Source organism: Macrobrachium rosenbergii, chromosome 21 (assembly GCF_040412425.1).
Source record: "Macrobrachium rosenbergii isolate ZJJX-2024 chromosome 21, ASM4041242v1, whole genome shotgun sequence".
NCBI classification, from domain to species: domain Eukaryota; kingdom Metazoa; phylum Arthropoda; class Malacostraca; order Decapoda; family Palaemonidae; genus Macrobrachium; species Macrobrachium rosenbergii.
The window spans coordinates 16,361,986-16,371,690 of record NC_089761.1 but is presented as its reverse complement, the minus strand read 5'-3'; the positions used below and the strand labels follow the sequence as shown (position 1 = coordinate 16,371,690).

The 9,705-nt window shown below is 37.4% G+C and overlaps 1 protein-coding gene across 7 annotated transcripts; it reads right to left on the bottom strand.

Annotated features, from left to right (window-relative positions):
* Positions 1–211: 211 nt before the first annotated feature.
* Positions 212–7,250, bottom strand: LOC136849701 (failed axon connections homolog). 7 transcript variants are annotated; one of them, XM_067123052.1, is made up of 8 exons: positions 7,177–7,250; positions 6,269–6,411; positions 4,533–4,792; positions 3,680–3,812; positions 2,524–2,720; positions 1,143–1,354; positions 700–816; positions 212–392 (listed from the first exon to the last, which is right to left on the bottom strand). In XM_067123052.1, exons 3-8 carry the CDS (start codon positions 4,688–4,690, stop codon positions 298–300), a joined length of 912 nt encoding a protein of 303 aa, XP_066979153.1. In that variant the 5' UTR covers positions 4,691–4,792; positions 6,269–6,411; positions 7,177–7,250; the 3' UTR covers positions 212–297. The 7 variants fall into 7 exon arrangements, with proteins under 7 accessions (XP_066979153.1, XP_066979152.1, XP_066979155.1 ...); XM_067123051.1 differs by having other exon boundaries at positions 7,090–7,192; XM_067123054.1 differs by having other exon boundaries at positions 6,920–7,188.
* Between the last annotated feature and the right edge of the window lie 2,455 nt (positions 7,251–9,705).

Below are 9,705 nucleotides of genomic sequence, written 5' to 3'. Positions count from 1 at the left end.
TTCGTTTTTTTTTTTTTTATTGTGTGCGACATGCGGCCAGGTTTAGCGAGGCGTCAAATCGTTTTGCTCGTACAGTGTGGCCACCCACACAAGACTTGTTACCTTTCTTAAGTTTCATAATTAGCGGCAAGGCGCGCTGCTCAAGCCGTACCCTAACTTAGGTCTAGAGACGGCAGTTTGTAAAAGGGCTATACAAAGAAAAAGAATGTCATTTTAGAATTTACAAATCTTTATTGAAATATTACAATATTACACATTCAAGAATGGTCTTCAAGGGCTCATGAATCAATTATGTCGTTAATGAAGGTTTGGGATAAGCAAACAGTCTTCCCAATCTGGCCAGAGGAGCTCCTTCATACGAGTCACGTAGGCTCCAAGGTTTGGGTAATCGTCTGCAAGTGGGGAAGATACCTTCACGTGAGTAACATACGCACGCGCGTGAGAGCAGATGTATAATATATATATATATATATATATATATATATATATATATATATATATATATATATATATATATATATATATGTGTGTGTGTGTGTGTGTGTGTGTGTGTGTGTGTGTATAGACGTTAAATAGGTTCAGAAAACATGTTAGTTTCCAAAAGAAAATATTTTACAAATTTGTCGTTGTAATTACATACATACATATATACATATATACATCAGAACAAATAAATACAAATACAAAACCACCACTTACGTTCCAGCAAAGATGTATAAGGTGATCCGGGGTAATTGTATCTGATCTGGACGAGGCACCCGAAGAGCGAGCAGTCAACCTCACACGGCTCGTCTCCCATGAGGAAGGGTTTATTCCCTGAAATGGGACATTTCACGGTACAAGGTTCAATTACGTCTCGTTACGCTTCCATGCCTAAATACTTAGTATGTTTAGATGTAATATATCATGCATCCCAAGAATAGACATTTCAGTGTCTGTAGTCCTACGCACGTGGAAATCTCCCATAAGCAATCAAGCAAACTAAGATGAACGTATGTCTTTGTATTATGTGAACACGAATAAACGTTTTTACAAACAGAAATTGAAAGTTCTTTCATTATTTAAGGTAACTTGGCCTCATAAAAGCAATGATCACTAATGCCAAGGAGAGAGAGTGAGTGAGAAAATATCAGTCCAGTTACCTAAGTAATTCGAGAGGGCTCTGATGTCCCTTCTGGCAAAAGACTCGATTTCTGCGTGGGTATGCCTTCCAATGCCCTGTGCCATCATCATCCCCTTCTGCTTCCTGCTCATCCTCATCATGGGCAGCCAGGTGAGCAGGGAAGGACGCAGCCCAATGCCCATGACGACGCCCCGACCTCCATCTCGTACCCATCGCCAGTCCTTCAGAGTCCTGCGTTGGTAGGAAAGTGGAAAAACCTGATGAGCAGAGCTTTGAATAAGAAAAATCCTGCTTAGATTTACTGACTTGAAAATATCTTATTTCAAGAAGAGAGGAAGGTTTTCTGTTAGTCGTGATATTTCTTCGTTTTGGGGGAGAGAGACAGACAGACAGACACGGGAATTAACGACACCATATCAAAACAATACCGAAATTAACTATATTTTCAATGTATCTTGATATACGAATTTGAAAGCATGTCAGAAAACATACAGTATAGTATCATAACTTTATATTAATTTTATAACCCAATTCTATTAATCTATAACAGTGGTTTTTAACCTTTTTATTACCACACCCCCTCTAAGAGCTGGTTCTTCTCTCCACGGCCCCCTTGCTTCTGTGAGAAAAATTCCCCCCAAGATTTAAAGGAAAATATAAAAAGAGAAAGAGAAGGGGTGTTTTTATTCTTCTGGGAATGAATTAGTGAGATACTTGACACTGCTCCTTAGCGACTCCTGTTAAGAGAATAATAACGTATATAATTAGAGAATTTAACATTTTTCTCTAGGGCTCACGCCTCCTTGGATACTGCTGACGGCCCCCTATGGGGTCGGACGCCCCCAAATTTAGAACCACTGATCTATAATAATAAAATCTGAATGGATCCTTCCCCAGGTGACAGTAGGGGGGACACGACACAGCCACCCACCCACCCCCTGCAAACGGGTTTGTCCGGCACGGGTGGGGGCGGAGTTGGTAGGGGAACGTCAGGGTAGGGGGTGACATCCACCTCCTCCTGCAAACCTGTTGTCCGTCCCAGGTTGGGGCAGGGTCGATACGGGATCGGGAGGGTAGGGGAGGCAGCAGCGCCGGGCAACTGTATTATGGTTCAGGACCTTCCCTGAAAGAAGCGGGACGCCATATAATACCTTAAAAACTAACCATAGAATCTTCTTGAAAATAATCTCAATGTGTTTTCCACGCCCAAAATACTGCGCCGCTCATGCTAGAAAAGTATTTGTTACAAGCCCTTTGGGGATTACTGTAAAAACAAACAAAAGACTGAGAGCACGCCCGTTCTCAGTCGTCTGGCCGAACCGTAATACAGTTGGGGAATATGCCGCCGGGTTCAAGCGCGCCTAGTTCGTGATTGAATAATATATCTGTAACTTTCTTACCATGCTAGATGCTCGTCCACCATGACAGCGAACGACCACGCCACGGCCTTTTGCTCATCATTCAGATGACTTGAGAGGTCCTTATTGAAGTGACTTCCTAGGAAGTCCATGATCAGTTGGGAGTCACCCATGGATTGTCCGTTTATGGTGATCCACGGACTCTTGCCCTTAGGACCCAGGGGTTCGGTGAAGTCCATCTGAAATTAGAAGCCAAAAGTCACTGTGCCTTACACTGAAAGTCCCTTGAAAGAAACTCTTTACACGTATTATACCTGGAAAGTTCACACAGAATTAAAACTCAAAGCTGTTCTTCAAATGGAAGGTCTTTTTACAAATATTATGCATGGAAAGTCGAGCTGGAATTGCAACTCAAAACTCTTATTCTAATAGTGGAAGGCCTTTTACATTTGCTGTACCTGGAAATTCCAACTGGAATTACAAATCAAAACTAATCATAAAATGGACGTTCTTTTCCAGCGCACTATACCTAGAAAGTTCACCAAAAATTAACTTACGACTACTCCTGAAATGGAAGGTCTTTTACAGGGACCGTACTGTACTGGAAAGTCCCCAGGTTAAGAGTAAAAACCATTTCTAAAACGGAAGGTCTTTGCACAGTTATCACATTTCGAAAATCCAGCTGGAATTTTAAGTCAAACATTTTTCGAAGAAAGGAATGTTCACTTGAGAATGGAAATCGCAATGATGCTGAAAAGGAGAGCCTATATAAATATACTCAAAATAAAGAATCGATTGTAATATTCCTGCAGTTATATCTAATTATAGGACTATAACAACTGGAATATCGATTGTACTGGAGTATAGATTTATTCAATGTCTAACTGAATAGGAGCAAAGATCCCAGTATATCGGAATGTTTACATTGAATTTTGGTTTTAAAATATTAGTTATCATTTAGTCTCAATTCAATTCTCTCTCTCTCTCTCTCTCTCTCTCTCTCTCTCTCTCTCTCTCTCTCTCTCTCTCTCTCTCTCTCAAAGTATATCAATCAGTCTTTATGGTGATCATTTAGTCTCTAACCGATATTTAATTTCTCTCTCTCTCTCTCTCTCTCTCTCTCTCTCTCTCTCTCTCTCTCTCTCTCTCTCTCTCTCTCTCACAGAAGAACACCTGTGTAATCAACTGTGTGACGGACCTTATGCTCAATATTAGCCATCCTGAGGTAGGTCGCTAGCTTCATGACGTAGGGCGACGCGCTGGGTGTGTACAGGCCTCGGCCTAAGCCGTGGAGAATGACGACGTCTCGGCCTGCGTTGGCCCATTCTAGTCTTTGGGATGAAGAACCAGATCAAGTTTCAGTTGTACTAATAATCACTACTTACGTTGTTTCCTTTAGAATAATTAATACTTGTGAACAAGCATTGTTCACGTTGATAATTGTCACAATAAATTCTCAGGAACTAAACTATATTTTTACTGCTAAATTTAAAAGACGTTATGCTTTACGCTCACGCTCCGAAAATGAATCCTGAAAAATACAGTTTTGGAAACAATATAAATAATAATAGCTGGCATTGATTTTCTCTGTCTATTAATCAGGCTTTTTCTTATTATGTCAATTATACTGTAAATCTCTAAACAACAGAAATAGGACTAAAGCCAACTGGTAGTCAAATATTTTTTCCTCGGGTGTTTCAACAGTCAGCATTCTCACAACCGTACTGTTGTTATTACATAAAACAGAATAATAATCCTCTACTATTATTGCAGTTCTCATGTTGATTAGGTTATCATTACAGTTCCGTACCATCAGCATCACAGAGTCAGTTCCACAACTCAGCGGGCCCCTTGGGGATGGAAAGCAAAAATCTAGACCAAAGACGGTAAATTTTTCATTATCTAGGCCAGTTTCTCAAATGATCATACCCGTACTGCGTTATATACAACCTTTTCAGTATTTAGCCAAAAAATTATATTAATATATCCAGTATTTTCGTGCGGCCGTCTCCGTAACATTTACCTGTTGCTAAACGGATCCATTAACTCACCTCCTCTGCCTGCGTTTGATGACTTCGCGGATCTTCAGAGCGGCAACCACAATGACCACCCCTACTGTCAGAGGCTTGTTCTTGGTCCACAACCACTTCACCCCACGGAAAATGCTCCACTTGGATTGGTTCGACACTATTTGAGCTACGACTTCCATGGTGCAGCTTTTTTTTTTTACGTAGACTGGACTTGTTAAATTATTGTCGTTTCGGAAGTCTTACTGTCTTTCTAAATTGCTTAAACGACTTCAAACATTTATCTGTACGACACAATACAAGGTTATATATTACATATTTATAATATATATATAATATACCTGAACGGTTTACAAATGAACGGCAATAATATGGACCATCTCGTCTATACTCTTGTCTGTTTTCTTCTCGCCTAACTCATCACTTCAGTTAATATATATATATATATATATATATATATATATATATATATATATATATATATTATATATATAATCATGAAGCTACAAATGTCTTTTAATATCAAATTCACGCTACTTCGGGAATATCCCCGATGGGGAATTAACACTGGAATGGGAATTTATAAATGATAAATGTGTCGGTACTGCCGGGTCGATCCATTTACCAATTATAAATTCCCCTTCGATGATAATTCACCATCGGGGATATTCCCGAAGTAGCGTGAATTTGATATTAAAAGACATTTGTAGCATCATGATTATATATAAATCACGGTGTGATAAAAATTTCATATATATATATATATATATATATATATATATATATATAATGTATATTTATATATACATATGTATATAATTATGTGTGTGCGTAAAACGAGGATGCAGATTCAGTACTTACATGATGAATGCTGAAGTGCCTACTATCTGTTCTCCGGCGATATGTGTATATATATATATATAATATATATATATATATATATATATATATATATATATATATATATATATATATATATATATATATATATATATATCGCCGGAGAAAGATAGTAGGCACTTCAGCAATCAACACACATTACACACTGAATCTGCATACATATATATATACATATATATATATACACACACACACACACACACACACATATATATATATATATATATATATATATATATATATATATATATATATATATATATATATATATATATATATATATATATAACTGGAGTGATGAGTTAGGTGAGAAGAAAACAGACAAGGGGTTTAGACGAGATGGTCCATATTATTGCCGTTCATTTGTAAACCGTTCAGGCACGAACGTAATAGTTTCATTCAGTGAGGCTGTCATCAAGGTCTATAGAGATACTATCTCTATAGACCTTGGCTGTCATTATTACATTCTCCTTTCAATTAACATTTAATATCTTACTTTAATGGCTCACTATCAGATTTGTTGACCTTTTAAGTTATGATACTTGATTGTCCGGGAGAGTAAATTAACTGAAGAGGAAAAAAAAGATTGAATGACATTTTGCGAGACCGAGCCTTGCAAACCCAACTGAGGTAATTATTGCATGCTGTTGTCTGCTCGAACGCCTTTAATGTGAATCACGACCTTGATGTGAGTGAGATAAACTTGCTATTTTCAGCTCGTAAATTAATAACAAAACATAATTACTACTCACTTACACTTAAATTTCTTTCATGTTAAATTTTAAGAAATATAATTAAACAACATGGAATAAGTACCAGAATTTATAACAATATTACACAAATATGTTTCAGTTACTTACTTGTCACATCTGGCAATTATCGCAGGCACGTAAGACTGAACTGGCAGATGTACGATGTCAAGGGCAGCAGAGCTTAAACAACCATTGTTATCTTACTTATCTCTTCGATTATCATTGCTTGGTGCTGACTGCTGAACTTCCACCTGCAGCGATTTATAACTAAACTGTTATTTCTGACTAAAGGAACATAAATCCAACGATTTTTACAAAAATTAAAACGCCAAACTTGACGTCATTTTTACATAACATTCATGAATGTATAAAGTACGAGAAACGTTACACGCTTTCTATTCTTTCTCTTCTAGGAAATATTTCTCTTCTAGGAAAGTGAGATGATGACATTCATACATTACGTGTACGATGCCGAAATGGTTTATAGCCAAAAATTTCGACAAATAACAGCATCACTCCTTATATTTGTCGTTTAAGTTTCTGCGTAACTGCCTCGGAGACTAGCTCCTCTTAATTCTTATATCTGCCCGACTTACCAACCCGTCCTTATAAAATGCCCAAACATTTATGAAGCCACGAATTACATCACTTTACATTCGTTACTTCCTTCCCTTGCCAACGATTACGGCACCTTTCAACCTTGTATTATTATTCCAACACCGAGGCTTCACACAATACTTTCACTTCAAAGATACCCACTAGGGATGTCAGTAGACTGGGCTACACACGTGAATACAGCTGTGCACTCCGGAAATGCCTTGTCATTATCTAAAACAGTTGCTGTGATTAGTCTTTCATTTGGCACGTACACATTGCTTGAGTTATTGTTACACATTCACCCAAGAATTATCGGTATGTATATATTTTACATGTAAATATTCGCTGTTTGGCAGTTCAGTAGACTATTACAGTTTAAAATCGCACGAATACAGATACAAGAGCCGCACTACACTCACTGTAGTCACTGTGAGGTTGAGCCTATCACACGAGAGGGGATGACTCGGCTATCTTCACGCCAAGGACACTTCCCGGGCATCAGTTGCCTGTAGATTTTTTCTTCTCCTTTTTTCTTTTGTAGAAGTTAAAGCAAATCTTCATTAATAAATCATAAATGGTCATGTGTGAAAGGTATATGTCTGTTTAGTTTGCTGGAATTTTTATTTGTTTATTTATTTTTTTGTATTTCCTCTTGGTTGATTATATTGCCAAGGAAAATACCAGTTTTTATGATACTAGGTAACAATAGTCAGTGATGAACACATTTCCCGTGTTACTCATTGTTAACCACTAAGAATGCCGTAGAAGGCTGAGTTGGTCTGTTGCTATCCTTAATAACCCTCATCCCTCACCTTTACTGTTTGGACTGTGATGAGGAATCAGATTACTTGCTTGGCTCAGTGTAACTCATCCGGAATGTTATGCATACATGGGAAAAAATTAGGACATTATAAAACAATGTTAGACACAAAATCAAGTACCCATGTCGAGGTTATACAGTCATAATTATTATGAATGTTTTATTACTGAAGAAGTAAACAAATTTATTAGGTATGAGTCTCAGTGGGAACCCGCGTGATTCAAAACCTCGCTTCACCTAACGGGCGACCAGAGTTGAATCCCACTGAGGGAAAATTGACTTTGATGCGTTTCCTGATAAAGCCATTGTATCTGTTGACATTATTATTATTATTCTCAAGCTGCGACCCTGGTTGGGAAAGTAGAAGGCTAGAATTAAGATGAATGACGGTGTAAAATAAAAAGACAAATTACAAATAAACTGTAACGTGAGACGTATAACAGTCAGTCTGCTTAACAAAAAAAAAAAGTGCAGCTCAACTGCAGGATTAGGAAGATTGTTTCATAGTTTGGCTACGACGGGAATAAAATTTCTGAAAAAAAGGAGGGGGGGGGTGTTGAACCTGGCAAAAGACAAGGCAAGAGTGTTAGAATTAACAGCGTATCTGGTACTAACTGGAAGATGGTATAGTCTGCGTAGGTCTGAATGCAAAGGATGATCAGAAGTATGATATGTCTAACACAGCATCCCCATAGCTGGGTAGCGCACTGCAGGCATTTACTTACGGTTCTTTGCGGCGTCCCTTCTGGCCCTAGTTGCAACCCCTTTCGTTCCTTTTACTGTACCTCCTTTCATATTCTCTTTCTTCCATCTAACTTTGCACCCTCTCCTAACAGTTGATTCATAGTGCAACTGCGGGTTTCCCTCCTGTTACAGCTTTCAAATCTGTTTAATCTCAATATCCCTTTCAGCGCTGAATGACCTCATAGGTCCCAGTGCTTGGCCTTTGCCCTAGATTTTATATTTCATTCCATTCCAAATGAGTTGCATGTAGTTAAAGAAATACAATAATGAAGAGATCTGGGTTGTGGACACAATGTCCTGGACCCGCTAACATTCATATTACAAGTTTTCTTAGGGTTAAACATCTCCATAATTTCCACCATACATTAGTTTTAGCTTAAACTCTGTTAGCTTCAGATTTTTAATTACTCGACAGTTGTGGGTAGCTGTCAGGAGGGCAAACGGTGTATTTTGCAAATTTCTATTAAATTTAGGTAAGATACAGACGAGCTTGTGCTTTTTAAAAGCCGATTGAACGATAAGTACTTCGTACAGAGACAGGATCACCGATAACAACACAACAATACAAGATAACAGTGATAACGCACAACAGGAAAATAATTACACAGAGCATCTATTTTAATCTACTTTAACATATTTAAACAAAATAACATAACAGTGGAAAACTGAATGTATGAAACGTAAAATTAACATAAATAATGCATAAGTACTTAAATGTCTAACAATGAAATACATAAGTATGACGGGTTAGTACAAATAAATATCAATAAATATCTGAGTTATTCTTATAAATATCCTGAAACGAATGCCCAGGGATAAAGCCATGTTGAACATTTCAAATGCTCGGTCCTTTCCATTATCGTTCACATGCGCACACACGCATATGATATAATGTATATTATATATATATATATATATATATATATATATATATATATATATATATATATATATATATATATATATATACACACACACACACACACACAAGCACAGACTGGGTGCAGTAGTGGAAATCCTTTGACATCCCTTAAATAATTATCGCACTTGGGACTCATACAGTACTTCTTAACATAAAAGCAGATAGTAATATCATCGTCTGTCCATGCTGAGATTTCTTTTTGTTCAATGAAGCATCAAATTGTGTTGCACCTAAAAACAGGTTTTGAAATATCTCCTACCATAGCTCTAACTTTAACGTCATTGTTGTCTAAGATTTTTCACTTGGGCTTTCAAACCATTGGCTTCTGCCTCTGTATTTGTTCATGCAATTTGGAAATTTCCCTATTACATAATTCATTTGAACGCGCATAGTTAGGATTACTTTATCAGCACAACGAACATGAAAGTATCCATTTTTTTCTTTAACGGTCGTCTTTTGGAA